Genomic DNA, 24,601 nt, shown 5'->3' on the forward strand with positions numbered 1-24,601 from the left:
CAACACAGGAAATAATTCAAGCATGCTTTTAACTTCAGTGTCTCTTCAATGACCTAGTGAGCTTGAAAATATATTATGCAGAATGTGGATTTATGCATACAGTATTCCTTTTCCAGAGTTGTGTTTGGGAAGCCAATTTGTACATCTCTCACAGCTGAAAAAATGTACATATTATATCTGTGCACATGTTATCTGTAGTGTCCCAAATATTATCAGATAATTTAGAATATACATAGAATATTACTGCAGAGATGCTTTATGGGAATAAATAAAATGAATAAAAAATATGCATTGCTAAAATAGAACTGGGGCCCCCCATTGTTCACTAGAAAATTCTATCTAGCATCTTTGGTCTGAGTAAGTGCAAAATATCGGTGAAAATATATAGTTATACACATTTTCAAATTAGGTACATCAAAATACTCACCTGAACATATTTACCAATGATTTTTATAATTTCCAAATTGAACTGCTTCACTGGTGCTGCAGACAGGTCAATGTGACTCAAAAGGCTGTAAATGATTTGCAGTAAAGATTGCTGCATGCTGGATAGACCTTTCTCTAGCAGCTAAAAACAAATGTATAAAAATTGATTTAATCTGTTGTCTTCAAAATAGCAGAAATTTGCTTTAAATTTGTAGTTTTGCTTATGTGACTTTTTTTCAATGTAAAAGAATTCTGATACTGGAAACAGAAAACTATTGAACTAAACTGTATTTTCCAAGTCCAATTTTTTTTTAAGCAGTTCCAACCTACCACCTTAAAAGGGAAACCCACAGAATTTACCCACTGGGAAACCTGTCTGCTTGAGAACTGAAGCATACGTGTTTCTGTAGGGGAGACCCATGCAAATCCAGTGGCAGGAGCAGGGGACTAGCATTTGTATCACCCTAAATTTGCTACCACTGCATCTCTTCTACTCTCCATCTCAGTATGCTGGCTGCAGACTCAGCCAGATGATGGTCAGGTGGAGAGCACAGCAACACCAACCCATCCACAGTTACAACTAGCTAAGAGTATTGGACTGTGACCAGGGAGATTAGGGTTCAAATTCCCAATCAGCCATGAAGCTCACTGAGTAACTGTCAGGGAACTGCCATCTGAGACGCAGGAGGTGAAAGGGCTCACGGAGGGTGAGAGAGACCATTCAGCTGAGGAGGGGACCAGCAGGGGGAGAAGTGGAGTTCCAAGGGAAAGTGAGTCGGAGGGAGGGCTCAGAGACACTTCAAGCGAAAACAGTGGGGAGGTTTCAAGACCTCCTGTAGGGACACCCACTCCTCGGCGGAAACTGTCACGCCGAGAGTCCAGAAGACGCGTTTCCGTTAAGGAGCTTTTATGCTGGAAGAAGTTCCGTAAACGCCCACTGTCCGATTCAACGAGCGACTGATGGAGCCATGCTTAAGGAGCTCCGTCAGAGACAGAGGTTTGTGGACTTAGCCAAACTCTGAGGGACTAGGATTTTACGCACAAGCAGCTCACCATCCCATCACAGCAATCGGACAGTCTCTGAAAGCAGCTTGTGCAAAGAGGCATCATGAGCAACCCAGCCGGAGCCGGGGGAGCAGGAGGAGCTGGAGAGGGTCCAAGCCTGGAAGAAAGGTACAGGGTGTTGGAGCTCCAGCTAGCGCTGCAAACGGCGAGGCTAGAGGAAAGGAGGGCGCAGGATGCAGATAAGACAAAAGGCGCCTCACTAGCAAGAAAGATGCCAGGATTGGTGCAGAAGTTTGGGGGGGACCCCAGGAACTATCAAGCCTTTAGGACAGAGATGCAGTATGCTCTCGAGCTGCAGTTTAACGACTTTCCCGACGAGGCATCGCGAGTGGCGTTTGTGATTGGCCATCTCGAAGGGGGGGCGAGAGACTGGGTTAGACCCCTGATGGCAGGGAATAGTGAAATGCTGAAGGACACGAGGAAGTTTTTTCGCGCCATGGATTTGATGTTTTCCAGCGAGATTGAACAGGGACTGGTGCGCAGACAATTGATGGCTTGCAAACAGGGGAGCCGATCGGTTCGTGAGTACTGGACTGAGTTTACAATGTTGATACATAAATTGGGATGGGACCTATCGGCGGAACCCATTCAAATGCTCTTTGAAGAAGGGCTTTCTTCGGCGGTGAAAGACGAACTTTCCCGGGCGCCCAGGGCGGAGTCTATGGACCAGCTGACCAAATCAGCGCTGACCATTGGAGCGCGCCAGGAGGCAAGAGCCTTGGAGAAGCGGGAGGGGAAAGGAGAGCGTTGGAGGGATTTCCGCATTCCAGAGATTCCAGAGCCAAGTTTCCCGCCAGGAGAGCCGATGGAAGTTGGAACAGCGCGCGCGCGCGCAGTTTCAAATCCCAGTGAAGGGAGGAAGAAGGAGGGAAAGAGCGCCAAGAAATGTTATCTCTGCCAGCAGCCAGGTCACTTTGCCAGAGTCTGCCCGCAAAGAAAGGAATGGCAAGGGATGGCGGGAGCTGTTGGGGGGAAGGAGGAGGGAGTCCAGGAGCCAGTAAAAGCCAACGCCTGGCTGCCACCGTCGGGGCACTGCAGCCAGGCCAAGGAGCAGTAAAAGTGCCCACTCCGGAACCTCCAAGACCAGCCCTAGTAATAGAGGTGTTGCTAGAGCTGGCAAACGGATACCCACTAAAGACAAAGGCGCTGTTGGACTCAGGCAGCTCCTGTAATTTTATGAGTAAGGAGTTTGCAGCTGAACACCAGATACAGACACTCCCTTTAAGCAACCCCCTGCAGGTGACCACGATCGATGGGAGGGAGCTGTTGGGAGGAGAAGTTAGTCTACAGACCGTCCCAATGGTTATGAGGGTGGCCAGGCACACCGAAAGGATAGCGTTCAATGTGGCCACCCTGGGAGGGGCTCCCGTCATTTTGGGAATGAGCTGGCTAGCGTTGCATGACCCGCTAGTGGGCTGGCATCAGAGAGTGGTCTCCTTTGGGTCAGCACATTGCCTGGAACATTGCAGAGAGGGAAAGGTGCCAGAAGGGGCAAAAGCCTTTCTAGCAGGGACGGAAGTGGCAGACAAAGGGAAGGTGCCCAAACAATACGCTGATCTGAGCAAGGTCTTCAGCGAAAGGGAAGCAGATAAACTACCACCGCATAGAGACTTTGACTGCCAAATTAACCTGGTCCCTGGGGCCCAGCTCCCCGTGGGCAAGCTGTACGCCATGTCAGACAGGGAAATGCAGGAGTTAAGGGAGTTTATTGATAAAAACCTGAAGAGGGGCTTCATCAGAGAGTCCAGAGCGGTGGGGGGGAGCCCAGTGTTTTTTGTGGACAAAAAAAACACGGATAAACCCAGGCTTGTAGTGGACTACAGGCGGCTAAATGCCGTGTCAGAACCAGTGACTTTCCCCATGCCCAGGATTGATGACATTTTGACCAGGGTGAGGAAGGGAAAGATATTCACGAAATTGGACCTGAGAGGGGCATACAACCTGATACGAATAAAGAAAGGGGATGAATGGAAAACCACCATGTTCACCCCTTTGGGGGCTTTTGAATATCTCGTTATGCCATTCGGATTACAATCAGGCTCCGCCTGTTTTCAATCGCTCATGAACCATGTCCTGGGACCTTTGCTCTACAAGAATTGCGTGGCCTTCCTCGATGACGTGCTGATATATTCAGAGAATGAGGAGCAGCATGTAAAGGATGTCAGGGAAGTGCTGAGCCAGCTGCAAGCAAACCAGCTGTGGGTGAAATTGGAGAAGTGTCAGTTTCACACCAAGGAGGTGGAATTCCTGGGGTACCGCTTATCAGACAAGGGATTAGCCATGGATCCAGGCAAGGTCCAGGCGGTGCTGGAATGGAAGACACCGAAAACGAAAAAGGATGTGCAAAGGTTCTTAGGGTTTGGGAACTTTTACCGTAAATTCATCAAGAACTTTGCCCACTTAACGGCTCCCATCACGGACTGTCTAAGCAGCAAGAAGAAATTCGTTTGGACGGCGGAGGCGGAGCAAGCATTTGAGGAATTGAAAAGGGCATTCGCTTCGGAAGAACAGCTCCTGCATGTGGATTTACAAAAACCCATGAGAGTGGAAACTGATGCCTCAGACCGGGCGGTGGGGGCGGTGCTGCTTCAGCCAGGGAGCAATAAGTCGGAATGGAGACCGTGTGCCTTCTTTTCGCGTAAGCTGAACAAATCCGAGAGGAACTACACCGTATATGACCGAGAACTACTCGCCATTCACGAAGCGTTCCGGAGATGGAGACACTTACTAATTGGCGCACAGCATAAGGTGCAAGTGTGTACGGACCACAAGAATTTGGAGTATTGGAGAACGGCACGAGTGCTCAACCAACGACAAGTGAGATGGGCCCAGGAGTTCTCCAAATTCCATTTTGAAATCTGCTATGTGCCAGGTCCAGAAAACATCAGAGCGGACGCTCTCTCTCGCAAACCTGAATATTTGGAGGGGGAGGGAGCGCCTGAAGAGAGACATATTATCCCAGAGGACCACTGGGTGTGTGGGGCGGCCTGGGTGGGGCAAAGAGAACTGGTAGAGGGAACGGTAAATGATGAATACGCCCAGGATAAGCTCAGAGGTTTAAGGAGAGAGGGAGAAGACCCTGGAGGTTTTGAAGAAAGAAACGGGGCATTGTATTACAAAGGGGCTCTATATATACCCGAAGGGGAATTGAGGGGGAGAGTACTCAAACAGCTGCACGACAATCCCACAGCGGGGCATTTTGGGCAACACAAGACCATGTGGTTGGTGACCAGGGAGTTTTGGTGGCCCAAGGTGAGGGAGGATGTACGGGAGTATGTGAGAAGGTGTGACCAATGCCAGAGAGCCAAAGGAGAAAGGCGGGCACCAGCGGGGTTATTAGAACCGTTACCCACACCAGAACGACCGTGGGAGGCGGTATCGATAGATTTTATGACTGATCTGCCTAAATCCCAGGGGAAAACCGCCATACTAGTCGTAGTAGACCTGTTAACTAAGATGGGTCACTTTGTAGCTTGCTCACACGCAGTCACGGCGGAAGAGACAGCGAAATTGTTTGTAGAACATATTTTTAGGCTGCATGGCGCCCCCTTGAGGGTGGTCTCCGACAGAGGGAAACAGTTCACGTCCAGATTCTGGAGGAAACTTATGAGCTTGTTGCACGTAGAGGTCAACTTTTCGACTGCCAGGCACCCTGAGACCAATGGGCAGGCGGAGAGGGCAAACGGTATCCTCCAACAATACCTGAGGTGTTATGTCAATGACAGAGAGAACGATTGGGTCGAAAAGTTGGCGCTAGCGGAATTTGCTTACAATAATGCAGAGAATGTGTCCACCGGGATGAGCCCCTTTTTGGCTAATTATGGGTACCACCCCAGGGCGTTTCCAGGGGGAGGAGGGGAGAGATGGAGTGTCCCGGCCGCTGAACATTTTGTAGAAGAAATGGAAGCGATCCATCGTCAACTCCAACTCAACTTAGAAAGGGCCAAAGAAGAATATAAGAGGCAGGCAGACAAGAGCAGAAGGGAAGGTGAAACCATTAGGGTGGGGAGTCAGGTCTGGCTATCAACCCAAGGGTTGCCGTTCAAGGGGGGTTGCAAGAAATTGAGACCCAAAAGATTGGGACCATTTGAGGTCATCCAACAGGTCAACCCAGTGGCTTTCAGACTCCGGTTACCGAACCACATGAAACTGCACCCAGTATTCCACAGGTCATTACTGTCACCATATAGGGGGGAAGGTGAAGGGGTATCCACACGGGGGCCAGCCATAGAAGAAAGGGAAAGCAGCAACCATGTGGCGGAAATCATCGACTCCAGGTGGAAGGGTAATCAGGTGGAGTATTTGGTCGCGTGGGAAGGGGAACCGGAGTCGGAAAACACCTGGGTGACGGCAGAGGAGGTCCGTGACGAGATCTTGATCGAAACGTTCCACCAAAGGTTCCCCAGGAAACCTCAGCCAATAGCGAGGTTCCGGAGGGAGTACTTTGGCACCACCGACGATGAGGAGGAACTGGAAGGATTCAGGGAATCGGAGTTGGAAGGAGGAACAGACTCCGATGAGGAGGAGTACTTGGAAACCGGTAACAGCAAGAGGTGGAGGGAAGTGTTCGAAACTTCGGAAGATGAGGGAGGTTCCTTCAGGGGTTTTGCTCCCTCGCCTCCCGCAGAGGAGGGGAGGGAAGGGGGTGAAGGGGGCCCTGGAGGGGAGGTGGATGTCAGGGAACTGCCATCTGAGACGCAGGAGGTGAAAGGGCTCACGGAGGGTGAGAGAGACCATTCAGCTGAGGAGGGGACCAGCAGGGGGAGAAGTGGAGTTCCAAGGGAAAGTGAGTCGGAGGGAGGGCTCAGAGACACTTCAAGCGAAAACAGTGGGGAGGTTTCAAGACCTCCTGTAGGGACACCCACTCCTCGGCGGAAACTGTCACGCCGAGAGTCCAGAAGACGCGTTTCCGTTAAGGAGCTTTTATGCTGGAAGAAGTTCCGTAAACGCCCACTGTCCGATTCAACGAGCGACTGATGGAGCCATGCTTAAGGAGCTCCGTCAGAGACAGAGGTTTGTGGACTTAGCCAAACTCTGAGGGACTAGGATTTTACGCACAAGCAGCTCACCATCCCATCACAGTAACCTTGGGCTAGACACTCATTCTCAGCCTAAACTACCTCACAAGGTTATTGTGAGGAGCTCTATCTTGAGCTCCTTGGAGGAAAAGGTGGCATATAAATGTTACAAATATAAAATAAATAAAGTGACACAGGGTTCCAGGTAAGGGGAGGGGGAAGAAGATGAAGGAACAGTCATTCTGGACTTTCTGTGGATAGCAGGGTCCCTGTCTCTTTCCAAATCATGAAACCAGAAGGGAGATAAGCTGTTTCATTGCATTGCCAAGTCAATAATATGAACCACATTGGACTAGACCAATCTCTTACACAAGAAGAAAATCCCTTACCCCAAACCTATTTGACATTTATCTATGAAAGGACAAAATGCTCAGCTTTATTTAAGTGGGAAATAGTATAGCACAGGGATGCGGGTGGCGCTGTGGGTTAAACCAAAGAGCCTAGGACTTGCCGATCAGAAGGTCTGTGGTTCGAATCCCCGCAATGGGGTGAGCTCCCATTGCTCGGTCCCTGCTCCTGCCAACCTAGCAGTTCGAAAGCACGCCAAGTGCAAGTAAATAAATAGGTACTGCTCCAGCGGGAAGGTAAACGGCATGTCTGTGCGCTGCTCTGGTCCGCCAGAAGCGGCTTAGTCATGCTGGCCACATGACCCGGAAGCTGTACGCTGGCTCCCTCGGCCAATAAAGCGAGATGAGCGCTGCAACCCCAGAGTCGGCCACAACTGGACCTAATGGTCAAGGGTCCCTTTACCTTTTTAGTATAGCACAGGCATGTCCAACAGGTAGATCACTGGACGTGTCCGGTAGATCATTGGCTCCCCCCAAAGAAGCTGAACAACTGTGGCTCCCCTCAAAAAAGTTCAACATTTTACTTCCTCAACTTTGACCCAACCCCCCCCCCCCCAAAATGGGCCTTTCTCCTTCCTAAAAAAAGCTCAACAGCTTTGACCTGAACTCAAAAAAAGGGGGTAGATCACTGCCAGTTTTAAACTCTGTGAGTACATCACAGTCTCTTGGGAGTTGGCCACTCCTGGTATAGCACAATTGAGAGAGACACTTTAAATAATGTAAAATGATCTATTATTTCATTACCTCCGCAAGGTATGTTATAAGATTAAAAGTAGTTTCTGAGAAGGAGTCATGCAAGTATCTGCACACGACATTAATCCAGTTAGAACAGTCTCTGGAATAACTGTGTGTACTGTATAAACTCATCATATGAGCCAAATTAGCAAGCGTTGGGGACTTCTCCTCTGCACAAACCTATGAAAGACAAAAAGCCAAAATATTTTGTTAAGTGAACACCTTTTAAGTATAGTTTTTGAATTTTAAAACGGTGAGGCCTTATAATAAGCTTATGGTCAATAAAACTGAGGACGTTACTATGAAAATCTGTAAGACTGCTGCTATGCAGCAATACTGTTGGAAAACTAAATCATAAAGGCTACTTCTAGGTTTATATCCAATGAAGTGGATTGTACCAGAAATACTGTATATTGGTCATCAAACAAGTGTTTGCACTGTAGCATCAACCATCAAATCATTCAGTTATTTATATAGTGCATCCTCTACAATGTTTGTCTTGCACATTATTTCCAATATCTGATGGTGTGATTTCTATCCCACCCAGCCCGCCACACCCTCAGTAAAAAAGTGCTCCACCACATGGCCACATTAACATAACAATCAGGCCTACTTTTATTATACAAAGTAGTCTGAACTACCATTGTTGAATTGTTGCATAACATATTATCACCATTATGCGTCTCTAAAATTTTAAGATTAAACTGCAATAGTCAGTTTGAAGTAACTCAGCTTCCCTAGATAAACTTCGGAATTGTTCTTGGTTTTGTGATATTTGCCTAAAGTTTGACTAACAAACATTAAGGAAACACTTCTCCCCTCTTTGACTATTTTAAGAATAAATATGCCCTTTGGGAAGAAATTTAATTATACTTTGGCACCTCATTTAATGTGGTTTCCCAAGTGTTCTATCATTCATTCATGCAGACTATTACTGCCTCACCCCTCCCTGCCTTGCCAACATATTGGAGAACAAATAGCTCATTAGTAAAAGCAGATGTTTAATCACATTTCCATCTCTGCCTTCACTATGGAAGCCAAAAGTAATTTTCTGAATGGTGTCAGTCTGCTACATACCTTGGCTATTCTGTCGGCTGTTTCTTTACAGAACTGAGTTGGGTTATCAAAATGTTGGATTAGATGAGGCAATAAACACAAGATGTTAAGAGGAAATCCTGCACGGAAAAATATGAAGCATAATTTATCTGTACAAAAACATCCCCAGTGTTTCCTGACCACTTTCTCCAAGAATTCTGACCCGGAAAAGCTATCTAAAACCACTAAATATGAAACTTAATTCTCTGAGAAATTTACTATATCATGCCATTATTACAATGTCTCTCTGTCTAATATTTGTCTTTTACAAAGAACTAAGACGAGCCTGCTGGATCATGTCAGTGGCCCATTTAGTCCAGCATCCTGTTCTTACTGTGGCTGACCAGATGCTTATAGGAAGTGGGCAAGCAGGACCTGAGGGCAACAGCACTCTCTTCTCCTGCCGGGTCTGGCAACTGGTCTTCAGAAGCATACAGTGGTACCTCGGGTTAAGTACTTAATTCGTTCCGGATGTCTGTTCTTAACCTGAAACTGTTCTTAACCTGAAGCACCACTTTAGCTAATGGGGCCTCCCGCTGCCGCCGCGCTGCCGGAGCCCGATTTCTGTTCTTATCCTGAAGCAAAGTTCTTAACCTGAAGCACTATTTCTGGGTTAGCGGAGTGTGTAACCTGAAGCGTATGTAACCCGAGGTACCACTGTACTGCCTTTAAAGCTAGAGGTGGAAAATGGACTGTTGTCCTGATGATTGCCTGAGCTGCTAAGGGAAGTAAGAAGTACACAGACTGACCCTTGCAGGAATTGACCTCAGCGCTCAAATGGGTCACCTCAGGAGGAGCAGGATGGAAGAAGGAGAAAGAGAGAGGAAAGAAACTGGGGAGCGGAGGAGAGATATTGCTGCCTTAAGAAACTGTGGGTGGAAGAGAGCATATTCTGGGAGGTGAGAGAAGATAGTCTGCCCCTCGTGGGGAGAGATACTGTGATCTGAAGAAGAAAGGAAACATTGCAGTCTCGGGGAAGGAAACAGAGTCAAGGAGATGGAGGTCAGTGAGTGGAGTGACAAGGGAAGATAGTCTTAATCTAGTTCGGGTATCTTTTTCCTCTGCACTGTTATGAACTCTTCTTTTATGGTGCATCTTTCGTTTTTTCAAGTCAGTTTTACACAGTTCCTCAATTATAACTCACAATTAATTAGCTTCAAAGTTCAGTACAGCGTGGCTCCATACATTTACATTTTAAAAGTATACCTGCTAACTGGGAGGGATCCACCAACGTATGTTTGGAGACTGTGATAAGTTTGCTGAGCAAGTGAACAGTCATTTCCTGCGTAGAAACGGAGGTAAAACCTTTCAGGAACAGCTGCTGAAGGCCTGGAAAGTTATTCCATTTTAATTTACTCTGCATCTTCTCGATCTTTTCTCTACTCTCAGATTTATCCAGAGGCAAGTGAACAAGAAGTTTGTTGAGCAGCCTGAGAGCCAGGAGGTATTCATATTCATAATCTGATTCTAGCAAAGACGCGGCAATCCAAAATATGGTAGCCATCAGGTTCATCGGATCAGTAGTGGGCTGCACATCGTGCATTCCTCCCTCTCTCAGGGAGGAAAGGCTTCTAGTCCTTGCCAAGCTGTTGGGATGATTTATCCTTCCATCCATTATATCCAGTGTGTTGCTCCTGCGACGATCGCTCTTCCGATCAACTATTAAACTCAGTCTCAAAGAGTTGCTTCTCATGTTACTATAATAGCCTAAAAAGTTGCCACTGCTAATGGGACTTGTGCTTAGGTTTATCTGACCAGTGCTTTTCCTGTTTGCTGCGTATTTGTTTCCCAATAGTGGATCGTAATATGAAGCGCTGAAAAGAAAAGAGAATATGGCACGTTAAGAGTCACAATCCACACTCACATAGCACTAAAAAAAAAAAGGGACGTTAACATCCTTTAATTTAAGATACTGAATGAGCAGCCTTGTACAATCCGGTTCTTTTGCTTGCTTGATGATAATAGAACAAACTGCATGTTTCTTGTCTTGAACAGATCAACAAAATTTTACTCCCAACATTTTAAACACTAGTAGGTCTAACGAGAGCTTCAGCACAGGAAAGAAAAATGCTGATTTCTTCAGATCACTGTGAAACAGTGGTAATCTAGACACTTCTCTATTCAGAGAGTTAGCTCCAAAATCCTCATGCACAAACAGAAAGAACATACACCCACCTCCCATTCTAGCTCACTGTATTTTATCACATCCTCATCTGGACTGTCTTTGACCTTCTAGAACTGTTTTTCAGGTGGCTTGGCAGAATTCAATTTTTCTTTAAAATATTTATATCCCATTATTTTCAAACAAAATCCTCCTGAGGTGCCTTGTAGAATCATAGAATTGCAGAGATGGAAGAGACCCTCAGGGTCATCTGGTCCAACCCCTTGCAATGCAGGAATCTCAACTAAAGCATCCGAATGGATATTTTAAAAAACACTAAACTGATTACAGTATATAATCCAAACCAAATTATGCAATATACAGCACAAGCCGATTAAGAAAAGGCTTGACAAAATTAAAACAAGTCTTCAGGGCCTCTCTAAAAACAACTGAAGGAAAGCTTTACAAAGCTCTTGGGGAAAGGAGTTCCAAAAATGTGGGGCCACTGCAGAAAAGACCATGGGGGGTGAGAAATCAGTTTTTGTTGTATATATGTGTTTGGATGCACTCTGAATGATAAAAGCGTCAAACTTATGCATAAGTACCTACATCCTTTGAAAAACAATGGGCCTTACTTGTGAATATATATGCATAGGATTTCACTGTAAATCCTACATTCTGAATTTACTAGCTTATGGTTTATGTGTATCAATCATGCCAGCTTCAGTCAGTTTTTGCACACTTCAGAATACTTTAGTCAGTGGAAAGGAAAGGGAATTGTGTGTGGCAAGCTGTGTTAAACAGTCACCCAGCCAACAGTTTTGGTCAACAATTCCATTCATGTTTGGGTCTGCAAGTAGATACGTTTGGTTTTTTTCCAACTTCTCTCTGCAACTACAACAGTCAGCTTTAGAGCCCATACATCCCTTCCCTATCCATTACAAAGCAATTTCATAGCCAAGATGTTGCAAGAAACATTTCGGAAACAAACGAAAGTAAACTACCAGCAATTCTTACTGGGAAAGCGCAGCGAGAAGATCATAATGCTTCATGGTGTCTGCTAGTGTATCAACAGCTGACTCCAAGGTGAGAAGTAGTTCTATGACAAAACCCTGTGGCGGGGGGGGGGGGAGAAAATTAGTGCTAGAGACAGATGACAGAAAGTAAAGCCCCTTGCATATGATATATTCTATCAACAATGTATATTTCTTCCTTTGCTAGAAACTGAGATTGCACAGCTTCTCTGACTTTATTTTTTGATACCGAGAACCCAGAGGGGAGAGTGCTCTTGTGCTTAAATCTGGCTTGCAGCTTTCCCACAGGTATCTGGTTTCCCACAGGATGCTGGACTAGATGGGCCATTGGCCTGATCCAGCAAGTTCTTCTTATGTTCTTAAGTTAGATGTGAATCCATCTGCCATTCTCTCATCCATTTAGGATGTGCAGAACATTGGGTCACATGACACACCAAACCATGATTTAGTGAGATAAAGGAGTCCCTGTAGGTCTCAGGGTTGGGCATTCTCCTTCTAGGTAGCTGGTGGTGTTTGGTAGCCCCTTCTCCCACCTTTGGACCTGAACAATATACAGTGGTACCTTGGTTCTCAAACACCTTGGTGCTCAAACAACTTGGAACCCAAACACTGCAAACCCGGAAGTAAGTGTTCCGGTTTGCGAACTTTTTACAGAAGCCGAACATGCTCTGTTTTGAGTGTTATGCTTCCGATTTGAATGCCACACTTCCGTTTTGAGTGTTATGCTAAGGTCTGTCTGTTTTTGCTATTTATTTTGTGTTTTTGTTTTTGCGACTTTTTTGTTTTGTTTTTTGTGACTGTGTGGAACCCAGTTCAGCTACTGATTGATTGACTGTGTGACTGCAGTACATTGTTTATTGCTTTCATTTTATGGATCAGTGGTCTCATTAGATAGTAAAATTCATGTTAAATTGCTGTTTTAGGGCGTGTTTTTAAAAGTCTGGAACGGATTACTCCATTTTGCATTACTTTCCATGGGAAAGTGCACCTTGGTTTTGGAATGCTTTGGTTTTGGAACAGACTTCCACAGCGGATTAGGTTTGAGAACCAAGGTACTACTGTAGTATCATCAGTAAACATGGCCATCTCACTGCTCACCCCTAACTCTAGATCAGGGGTCAGCAACCTTTTTCAGCCGTGGGCCGGTCCACTGTCCCTCACACCATGTGATGGGCCAGACTATATTTTGGGGGGAAAATGTGAACAAATTCCTATGCCTCACAAATAACCCAGAGATGCATTTTAAATAAAAGGACACATTCTACTCATGTAAAAACACACTGATTCCCAGACCATCCGCAAGCCAGATTGAGAAGACGACTGGGCCGCATAGGAATTCGTTCATATTTTTTTCCAAAATATAGTCCAGCCCACCACATGGTCTGAGGGACAGTGGACCGGCCCACAGCTGAAAAAGGTTGCTGACTCCTGTTCTAGAATGTCAACTCTTTTCACTACTATCTGCCTCAGTTCCTCAGACTTCCTTCCTGCAAAAGTTAGTTCAGTTGCTGGGATCTGCCTTCTATCTTCCACTGTGAAGACAGAAACAAAGAATTCATTCATCTTCTGTGCAATCTCTTTATCCTCCTTTAGCACACTTTAGACTCTCTCGCTCTGGAGAACTAAAAGCTGCTGAAGTTCTCCCCTCAATCTGTTAGGAGGAGAAGAGGGGAGCAAAGGAGCGTGAGCACTAAGTTCCCTCATTGCGAGAAGCAAAGCTACAGGGAACCAGGCAGAGGGCCTTCTCGGTAGTGGCGCCCGCCCTGTGGAATGCCCTTCCAGCAGATGTCAAAGAGATAAACAACTACCTGACATTCAGAAGACATCTTAAGGCAGCCCTGTTCAGGGAAGTTTTTAACGTGTGATATTTTACTGTATTTTTGGTTTTTATGGAAGCCGCCCAGAGTGGCTGGGGAGGCCCAGCCAGATGGGCGGGGTATAAATAATAAATTATTATTATTATTATTATTATCATTTCTGCTTATGCGCAGCGTCCTATACCACAGTTTACTGTGATGCGCAAACTAGGCCTTTACCTTACAGAGTCGTATTTCTGCCTGAAGGAAACTTAGGCCTGTTTCAAACATCTGGTAAATAGCATATTTACACCATCAAGTAATGAGTTAACAAGGAAAAAAGATACTCTTTAAAACTGATCCAAAAGAAACAATAAATGCAAATACCTGAGCTTCTTCTCCTGCATCTCCAACAGTTTCTACAAGCCTAGATAGAATGTCAGAAAGTGTGGCTGCAGAAAGAGGTTGCTTCAGTGCTCTGAAAATCTGAAAGGATCTTCCAGCATAATGCCGAGAGGAGCAAGAAAGTGCAGTTTGCAGAGCAACTTCGCTGAGATGGTGCTCTAACTGAAATCCAACTGTAAGATAAAGTTAGTAGTAAGAATGTGGGGTGAGGACCGAGGTTCAGGAAGGATTCTGAGTTCACTAGCAGGGTTTATGGGCAGCCATAGGCTGTGTAGGCATTTGCAAACAGGGAGCGATACCTTACTCTCAAAGCTTGAAGCCAGGGGTCAGAGTAGCACAGGAGGGAGATGGCAAGAAACACAGATTACGCATCCTCAGTAGCAACGAGATGGTTGTACTTACTAGATATATATTCTTAAATAAACCCAATATATACCTTCTGTCTTCATTCCCCTGAGTACTAGGGAAAATTAAACATATACAGTAATATCTCCGTGAACGTCCGCAGCAAACCCAGAAGTACCGGAATGGGTTACTTCCGGGTTTGCCACTCACGCATGCACAGACACGACGCTTTGCCCTGCGTCCTTTTTGGCTAGTAGCCGGGACTCCAGAACGGATCCCAGTCGCAAAACAAGGTACAACTGTATATCTGAATATATATCATGAACATATTCTTATATAGGAGCTGTACAGTATTTATTTTTATTTTTAAGGAATGTTCTTTTACTGAATTTACTGAATACTGCACCATACTTCAACTTTTTCAACCATACCTGAACTTGACTGTTTAAATGCAGAAACAACATGCTTTAAGAATACAGTTAACTGCTCAGCGCTCTTTATGCTTGGATTCTTTGCTGAAACATCTTCATGGTTCCAAAGTGGTCCTCGTTTCCTAGGAGTAACAAATAACCAAGCCCAAATCTCATTTCTCAGAAATATTAGGAACATTCAGCATAAAGATGGAAGGCTTCCCATTTTACCCACAAGCATTTTCCAATACAAAATGCAGGGGCTGTTAACAAGTATACAGCAATTCTGAAGATGTGTAAAGCCTTATTGTCAGAAATGATACTGCAACATTTCTAAACACCGCCTGGCATATTTTTGGTACTAGAAAGTGTTTATCAACACTTCAGAGAAGAACTGAATTCTAAGATTGTATGAGAAATTCAAGGTGGGGAAACATACCAGTAAGGCTGCCCACCCCCCAAAAGCACTATGAAGGGCTTTACTTATGAAATATAAATATAATATACTTAGTAGCTTTCTAATAGCATAAGTGTCCTACAAAGCAAGATATGGATAGCCAAACTGATCACTACTCAATGCAAGAGCTTTAAACCATAATGTACCTCCTGAAAGCTCTGATGTTAAAGCACAAGCCTATTTGCCTTTTTCTCTTAACATTCACAGTGAAAACATTGCATGCTTGTATTTTCATACAGATAAGTAACAGCAGCTGACTTTTAAATGTTACCTTGAAGTAATAAACTCCATAAGTGATTTCATTTTCTCCTCTTGCTCTCCTGAAATGTCAACTTCACTGAGGATGGTGCTATGCATATGAGAAATGGCAGCACTGGTATTTCCTAAACTGATGCTAGAAGAGGTAGAACTTGAACTGAGCCCTGAGTCTGTCATTGGAGAGGGCTGGTGATCCGGTATAAAATCATTAACACCTAATTATAGAAAGAAAAAATGAGTTCCCATACAGTAAAATGGCAGTCAAGATCTACTTTATTTATTCATTCAACTGAAAGCATTTTTAGCAGCTTGATTTTTTAAAATCTCTAAAAGAGATACAAAAATACAACAGAAAACACTAAATCAGTGTCATATAAACAGAAGGAAACACAAAAACAGCAAAACAGTATTTAAAAAAGCAGGAATTCAGCAGTAGCAGGATTTAATCTAATGGGTCAGGGAATTTTTGAGCAAAACAATGCGTCTTCACAAGTTGTTACTAACAGATGTTAGAAGTGCAATTTAATAAAAATAGAAACAACAAAACCAAATATTTTCGTGAGATCAACTACTCTTTGTGATTATATTGTATGATAAAGTGCTGCCATCTGCTGGAAAGTAATAGAGTGCCCAACTGGTGGGGATATTACGAAGCCTTGGAGAGGTCTGGAGAGAGATCTTTTCCCCCGATTTGGTACCAGCCTATACATGCTTTGCACATTGCTCTCACCCTGATCCATTCTTCAGGAACAGAATTAATTCGTTTTGGAGGCGAATGCTTCCAAGCCTCTCTCCACTGTGCAGGAGGAAAAGAGGAGACAGATGGGCAGACAGCCCCAAGGCTTCCCTAGGCTGATTTCCTTCTCTTAGATGGGCTACCTTCCTCAGTTGACGAGACCCATCTGCTCCTCACTTCCGTCTACAGCATATGCAGAAACCACCTTCTTGACCATTGGATCCACTGTTGATCTCATCTGCTCAATGTGCCAGAGCCTGTCTTCTGATGAAGAGGAAGTCCCTATCTCACTGAAGGTTTGAGACCCATCGGCTATTTTCACCTGGTTTAGCTGGCCAGTTGAAGCCGTTTCCCGGGGTGTGGCCGCTGTCGCATGCTAACAGGTTCTAGGAGCCACAGGTGAGAGCTGGGTGCAGGGAGCGGACTAAAGGTGGACAAACCTTAGAAGGAGCACCATGTGTCCCCTACCAGAGATACTATCCCTTCTTAACGGATAATGCACCTTCATCAACCAGCTATGCACCAGCTGCGAAATAGCTTTTATTTTCAATGGCTAAAGTGTATATTGCTATTGGCAGTATAACACTTTAACCTCATTACAATATAATGTTGCATTATTTCTTCAGAAATATTTAATTCATTTAATGTACCTGTGAATATGTAATCCAAATGTGCTGTTTGTTTGACAGTGAGCACCCGGGGTTCATTAAACTCCCTGTTCCTGAGAAGGACAGAAGCCACAGACTGGACATTACTGTTAGAGCCCATCGCTATCAATAAATGCAACAGGAGGCGTTTACAGTGTTCGTATACTTCAGGATGGTGGTGATCAAGTCCTGTAAGCAATAAAGTTAATGTTAGATGTACCACAGCAACAATGACATCACCCTTATGATCTTTTGTACTATTGTAATTTAAATGCAAGTTTGCTACACTAAACGTATCAGAGGTCTACCATGGGGGGGGGAGTCAGTGACGTATATAATCTCTCACTCATTATTATAATGTATACAATGCGCAGGAGTTATAAATATGTGTTTTCAAACTACAAATATTTTTATGCAATATAAAAACAAGAGTTCTCCCCTTGTGATCCTTGGCTACTCCGTTTCAAAATTTGTGCTTTACCTCCGAATGCCAGAATTGTCTTACTTTAACATACATAAGCCACCTCTTTTGTAGTGATTAAAAGGCAAGAGCACAAAACGACGAGCTAACATTGTCTCTAAGTTTTAATAAAGATGTCATTACCTATAAAAACTGCATGAAGCAAGAGGTGCAGGTAGGTTCCCCAGTCAACCTTCACACTGTGGTCAATTATCAAGTCAGTCAACAAAATCACTGCTATGTTACACCTACAAGCAAAAACAATTAGTAAGGTTAAAATAACAGAATGCAGAAGCAGTTTCTTTTAAAGATGCAATACTTTTAAATGAAACTAGACAGTAGTCTACTTACATTATTATTATTTCATATAAAGCTACCACCAGTCAAAACAAATCTGATTCTTTCAGGAAAATTGACTTTAAAAGCATTAGTTATGATGATACAGACAAAATTTGAATATAAAGTATGCCTTAATATGACCGTGCCACAGCTTAACTGCTTCTATTTAGGAAGCAAATCTGAATTCATTTTTCTGATCATGTTCAGTGCTGAGGCAATACAGAATCAAAAACTTGTAAAGGAAGGTTTAGTACACAACTATTACCACTCTTTCAGAGTGGAAAGACAGGAGGGATACTCAGAATGTTGGTGGTCACCAACATCTTAACACTAAGAGCAGCCCTGCAAAAATGGACCAAAAATCCACCCAGAATCAGAATAAGGGAATTGCTTCCAATAGTGGTTAGGCAGATGCATTTGGGAAGTCCTCTCAGATGAATAATTCAAGGGTTCTCTCATGCTGTACAGACCTAGGAATGAGTATACAGAAGTACCAATAACTCTGAACATGAAGGCTCTATCATGATTAATAGTTGTTGATTGACAAGAATTCAGACCTAGCTTTGTCAAAGGACAGGTCAACCCAAATTTTTACTTCCAACACACTTTTGGGAAAACAAAACTTAAGAGCAAAAGGCCTCACTGCAGAAAGCCATTTGGAGCTGAGGAACCACCTGCAACCTGAGAGACTTCCTGAGTGAGATTTCCCCAAGATAGGAACAAGACAATAGGCCCTCTGCTTTGGAAAATGGAACTTCTCGGTTGTGGCACCCGCCCTGTGGAACGCCCTCCCATCAGCTGTCAAGGAAATAAACAACTATCTGGCTTTTAGAAGACATCTGAAGGCAGCCCTGTTTAGGGAAGTTTTTAATGTTTGATGTTTTATTGTATCTTTAATATTTTGTTGGAAGTCGCCCAGAGTGGCTGGGGAAACCCAGCCAGATGGACAGGGTATAAATAATAAATTGCTACTGCTACTGCTAGTGCTACTGCTACTACTTTGGCAATGTGATCCCAAAGGCAGAGAGACTCAAGAAGCATGGGTTGAAACTTTTCCCTTACAAAGACCATAATTTAAAATATCGGATACTAACCATTCCTCCTGTGTAAGGCACGAACAGCTGACCTTCCCATCTCTTAGGGAAGGGGCAATTGTGACATGCACGATGAATATCAAAAGGAACTTGCATTGTTTCCATTTACTTTTATTGCTTACCTATGAAGAGACATGCCTGGGGAGTTTGTTTCAGGCAAATAATCTACCAGTGGTGACCAACAGCCCCCTGAAGGTGGAAATGGTAAAGGCTCCCCTTCATTGTGCTCCATCACTTTCAGCCGCCAGTTTGAGTACAGTGGCATTGAATCGCCTATCAAAAGTATTCATTTTATAGTTGAATATTAGAGTTCAGTTTAATGCATTCATGTTAGCAGAAACATGTTCTTTTCAAATAGTACCACTGCATTCCATACAATTCCCAATACTGTTCTGCATTCCAAAAGTTGCTTCATAGATGACAGTCTCTCTCTCCGCACCACACACAAACCTATTATATGTTCTGAGCTGATCGCATGGAAGGATGTTCCCACGTGTTTCTGGAAGCTATTACCATGAAAGCCTGACACGGATGAAAAAAGAACCCGCTCACAAGCAAACAAGAGAAATATAAAAATGGCACAGGAAGAAAATCTGTACATTCAACAACAGGACAATTTTAAAAAAATGATTCCAATGGCTTTCCACAAAAGAGAGTAAAAAAAGGTAAAGGTAAAGGAGCCATAAATGGTTAAGTCGGGTCAAAGGTGATCATGGGGTGCAACACTCATCTCACTTTTCAGGCCAAGGGAGCTGCCGTTTGTCCACAGACAGTTTTCCGGGTCATGTGGCTAGCATGACTAAACCACTTCTGGTGCAACGGAACACCGTGATGGAAACCAGAGCCCATGGAAACTCCGTTTACCTTCCCACCACAGCAGTACCTATTTATCTACTTGCACTGGCATGCTTTTGAACTGCTAGGTTGGCAGGAGCTGGGACAGAGCAATGGGAGTGCACCCTGTCACAGAGATTTGAACTGCCAGCCTTCTGATCGGCAAGCCCAAGAGGCTCAGTGGTTTAGACCACAGCGCCACCCGTGTCCCTTTTACAAAAGAGAGTAAGTTGTACTCAACCTGCTCCAACCATAGATAGGATTGGTTTGGTGAGGGGAGAGGCTCCCCGCCCCAGATAAGTGGCAGAAGGCTGTTTAGGACCCTGTCTGTCACCCCCAAAGGGAGGCGTCATCCCGTATCAGAGGAATCCGGTGTCTGGATCCAGCAAAAACAACCATTTTTGCCATAAACTCTTTCCTCTGCCACTGTTCATGTACATAATTAAAACATGAATTACTAAGGAGACTGTAAAATTATTATTTTTACTTTTCTCTTCTTCATATGATCCTCCAGAACTGCTGCTATAACGAGATTCTAGCCTGTGGTGTTGGCGGTTCAGATTGCTGTTTAGTCCACTGTAGATATCTAGATGTACATAGCTAAAGGAACAAAAATAATGGTGTCAACTAGAGATATACATTTGTTTCTTAAAATGTAGCACTGTCATCTTTTGTTCAAGGTTGGTGTATAATATACATAATTATTCAACATTATGTCTCATAATTTACAACCACCCCCCTTCAGCCTCCACGTTCTACTAAGGGACCCGCAACAAGCCATTTTAAAATAACTGTGCCTTGACTGGCTACATTTTTTGTAATAAAAAAGGCTTATTTTTATTCCAATTCCCAGTACTGTTATTCTTTGAGGCACTACTTACTTTTCATCAATGCTATCTTTTGCATGCTTAATGTCAGGATTACTATCAGTGGGCGCCACCATTGTATTGCTACTGGAAGTGGTTCCTGAAATTTAAAGTAACAGCGTATTTAGGATGAAAAATGTACATGAATGTACATGTACATGAATTATGGAAGTTACTTAAACATCCTGACCTATTACTTTGTTTTGCTCTGCATATGAACTCTACTTATCAAGCCAGTGCAAATGAAAGATGCAAGGAGCCATGCAGCTAGATGTGCATCCCCAGATGTGCTTTGGATTCGTTTTTCTTGAAATCCCACCCCCACCTCCCGGGCACAATATAACATGGCAAACTTTTGAAACTGAAATAAGTTTCACCAAACAGTTTGTGACTGGGCTTGCAAATAAATGCAATACATACTTTCAGTGGTCCTGTTCCTGAATTTTTTAATACACATTCTTAGGGACGAAGAGAAGAGCTAATGCTTAACTGCTCTTTTGTCGTTGATCTTTCAAAGCTTCCAAACATAATTTTGAAATAGCGCTGCATCTAGAGCTCATCTTCTCCCTTCCCCATTTCTTTGAAATGGTGAGGGAGGCAGCAAGAAGTAAACTATTCATGTCACCCAAACTCCTCCCACATAAGTATTTCCCCTCCATTGTTCATCACACAGGTATTTAACAATTCAGATTTAAAAAAAATAAGGTTAAAATAAAGCTTCATACTTAAATAATGTAAAAATTTATACCATGCTTTTTACCTAACAGTGAGACCTGCGCATATAGGGTGGTATAAAAATTCAATCAATCAATCAATCAATCCCAAATATATCCACTTAAGTACAGCAAAATATTAGTTAAATTCATACCCTCACCTGAGGTGACAGAAGGGATTTTGTAACTGGAAGTGATGCGATAATATGGTGGATTATCCATATGAGTGACTCCAGAACTGACTGGATCAGTAAGCTGCAACTCAGTCACCAGCTCTTCCAAAAGCTGCATGGTTTTATCTCTACCCAGGTAAACAATGACTTTCTTCACCTGCCATTCAAACAAATCACTAAACATGATATCTGACATTGCTTGTGTTTAAATATTAATTTAGGATAACATTTATTTTTTATATTGGCAGTCAAATTGCATAAAACAACACAAAAACACTCCCCCACCAACACACATAGCTCTTAAACCAGGGGTGGGAGATATATCTTGCCCCTGAAAAGGTTTTGTGCCCCATGGAAGCCCTCTACGATGTCATTGTAATTATTCTAGGGTGTTTTTTTTTAAGTTACTGATTTCACCAGTAGGTTCCCTCCTATGATGCCTAATTTTTTGTCGTCTCCAAATTCCATTTTTCAAAATAAAAAACATCCAATTAACTTTATTTTTTACAGACCGCACCTGTGATGCCCCAAAAAGTTTTTATGAACGTCCAAGCATCCCTTAAATATGCTTGTTGCATTTCTTTTTTCCCATGTTTTACTGACTGCTCCTCTAGGTCCTTCACTTTGATGCCAAAAAGTTTTTTGGGGGACTCCAGTCCTCCCCTTTTTATTTTTTTACTGACTACACCTTCAGATCCCTTGCTGCAAATCTGTGAAGCCAAAAGGCTCTTGTGACTGCACCTAAGACCTTCCTGAATATTCTGCTTTAAACCTTAAAGAAGAAAAAGTTTTAAAACTGAAATTAAGATTGAAAGACAATAGTTTTACATAGTGTAGAAGACTTGACATGTCTGCTTTTACATGTGACAAGGGTTATCCATGGGTCAATGTGACCATTATCCCCCAAAACGTTAATTTCCCCTGTCTTAAAACATCTTATAGCAACTGAATATTGTTCATTCTCTTTAATATTAAAGGATGCATTCAATATAAAGAGTACAAAATAAGAACAATAACCTAAATAAAACTCTAGACGTATAATCAATATCAAAGGTTCCTTCTTTACATCAAAGTGATTGAATATTATTAGTACACTTAGTTTTAAAATGTTATATGCAAACATTATTTCAGCCTTTGATGTTGTACTGCAATATTTCATGGAAGGGTCAATCAATGGCAATTTTGTAATTGACTTCAAAGGGTTATGGATTACATTCTCACAAAAGAAATACATTCTGGAAGTATTTTTCTCCTCCTCCAAAGGGCTCAATGTGGTCTACACAGAGTTATCCCATTTTATTTTTTACAACCACTATACGAGGGAGATTGGACGATGTGTGAGAGAGAAACTACCTGAAGGTGAGCTTTGGTCAAGCACAGATTTGAACCCAGTTGCTCTCTGTCAAAAATTATTCCTTAAAAGTTATTCTTAAGTGAAACAGGGACATAACAAAGAGCTTCCATGTCACTTACGTAAGGCAAGAGGCTGGGTTCACTGTTCACTCCACAAATGCTGATCAAAAAATGCAGAATTATTTTCAAATTCTTTGGCCAACTGTCTGCTAGAGTAATCCAGACGTTCTCGATTTCTGACCATGCCACTTCATCACCATACTAGAAAACAATGTTGAGAAATTCATTTCCAACAAGTTCAACAATCTCATTCATATATATATATATATATATATATATATATATATATATATGTGTGTGTGTGTGTGTGTGTATCTACCTACCTGAAGAAAATAATTTACTATGAGATATGTTTCAAAGTCAACAGTAAAAGAAACGATAAGCTTTATTTAAGCAACTTAAACCCACAAACATTTCTAGGACTCTGAAGCTTGTTTCACAAACAACTATCAGTATTAAGTGTGTTAATTTTCACAATGTCATTGCTTGCCCTGTCCTGGCTTCCAAACCTGAGCCTTTCCTGTGCACACAACAACTTCTGCCCTTCATTCTCAATGCACCAAAATTAAACCCAGAAATCTTCAGATAACCATAGTTTCCTGTAGCATTCAAACCATAATTCTAGTTTCTGGCATGTTCCAAAGCTGGTAACCAGTTTTTCCAGTGAGAATGAAACTGGAAATGATGGTTCAACTGAAAAAGTTCAGGCATATTTTGGCTGAGAAGACAGCAGCAAAAGGGTAGCACAAAAATGCGGTGTGCATGCAAAAGGATATCTGTGCTTTTCTCCCCACCCTTTCTATCTAAATCCACGTTCTGAATCTAGATGAAGGCAAACAAATTGAAGCTTAGCCCAGACAAGCTAGATGTGCTCCTGAGCAGTCAACCTGTGTTGGATGGAGGAAGAAATCATATATGGTGGTTTAGATGGGGGAAGGATGGGCCCCTAAGCTTGAACCATTGGGGAGATCCTCACCATGCAAATTAGCTGCACTATGATATACTAATGAACTTTCTCAAAGTAAGTTTTAGCCTATTGCGACTCCTCTGTAACTTTTAGAACAATTTTGCAATTGAAAGTGTGAAACATCAGTGATTTGAGTTACACAGTGAAGTTCAGTATCCAGTACTAGCATTCCTACTAGTAACTGTATCACCTCAAAATGGAAAATCCACTTAAGACCCAACCCTTTAGTTTACCTTTGCTGTCATATACATGAGGTTGTTTAAAACCAAAGCAGAAGCCTGTGGTGATCCCCAACCTTCGCCTCTTAGCCAGCGCCTGCTGTTCACCATCAGCTCTCTATCTTTCAAGGAATCCTCTTCATCTTCATCTTGTCGCCGAATTGTGGGCAAAGGTTTCAGATCCACCAATTCAATATTATTCATCCATGGTAGCAGATAGTGGAGCATCACCTGTCTTCCAGAGGGGTGTGCCATTTGAATTCTCTGGCTTACCTCTATATTTAATAATTAAAAGATAAACAAATCTCTGCGTTATGAGAAAAGATACATTTTTGTTCGTTTTCTGCAGAAACCCGTGTTGAAAAATGTGAACTACTAGACTGAACAGAAGCAGTAAGGAGAATTATGTGCTTTACTCATACTGGTAGGAGGCTTAGATCAACAGTCATGGTCATATGAAAAAAGATGTGGTCCCTCTCATTTGTATGAATTCCTGCCTCTAGAGAGAAAAGGCAGCTGTGCAAAACTAGTGGGAAAGTACAAGGGGTTGTGCTTTAGACAATCAAACATTGACTTAACAGGCTGAGAG

General features: G+C 43.2%; 1 protein-coding gene across 8 annotated transcripts in view; it reads right to left on the reverse strand.

Annotated features, from left to right (window-relative positions):
- Positions 1-24,601, reverse strand: part of FRYL (FRY like transcription coactivator) — a 145,391-nt gene that overhangs the window by 27,958 nt on the left and 92,832 nt on the right. For all 8 annotated transcript variants that reach the window (XM_053403636.1, XM_053403637.1, XM_053403632.1 and 5 more), the window contains 16 exons: positions 24,028-24,287; positions 22,888-23,028; positions 21,403-21,571; positions 20,544-20,628; positions 20,150-20,262; positions 18,951-19,101; positions 17,540-17,643; positions 16,939-17,124; positions 15,566-15,767; positions 14,859-14,980; positions 14,065-14,255; positions 11,865-11,959; positions 9,953-10,560; positions 8,729-8,826; positions 7,661-7,831; positions 428-568 (listed from right to left, as the gene is read on the reverse strand). In XM_053403636.1, coding sequence (XP_053259611.1) covers positions 428-568; positions 7,661-7,831; positions 8,729-8,826; positions 9,953-10,560; positions 11,865-11,959; positions 14,065-14,255; positions 14,859-14,980; positions 15,566-15,767; positions 16,939-17,124; positions 17,540-17,643; positions 18,951-19,101; positions 20,150-20,262; positions 20,544-20,628; positions 21,403-21,571; positions 22,888-23,028; positions 24,028-24,287 — 2,837 coding nt within the window. The remainder of the gene's footprint in view (positions 1-427; positions 569-7,660; positions 7,832-8,728; positions 8,827-9,952; positions 10,561-11,864; positions 11,960-14,064; positions 14,256-14,858; positions 14,981-15,565; positions 15,768-16,938; positions 17,125-17,539; positions 17,644-18,950; positions 19,102-20,149; positions 20,263-20,543; positions 20,629-21,402; positions 21,572-22,887; positions 23,029-24,027; positions 24,288-24,601) is intronic.

The sequence above is a fragment of the Podarcis raffonei genome, chromosome 9 (assembly GCF_027172205.1).
Source record: "Podarcis raffonei isolate rPodRaf1 chromosome 9, rPodRaf1.pri, whole genome shotgun sequence".
NCBI lineage: Eukaryota > Metazoa > Chordata > Lepidosauria > Squamata > Lacertidae > Podarcis > Podarcis raffonei.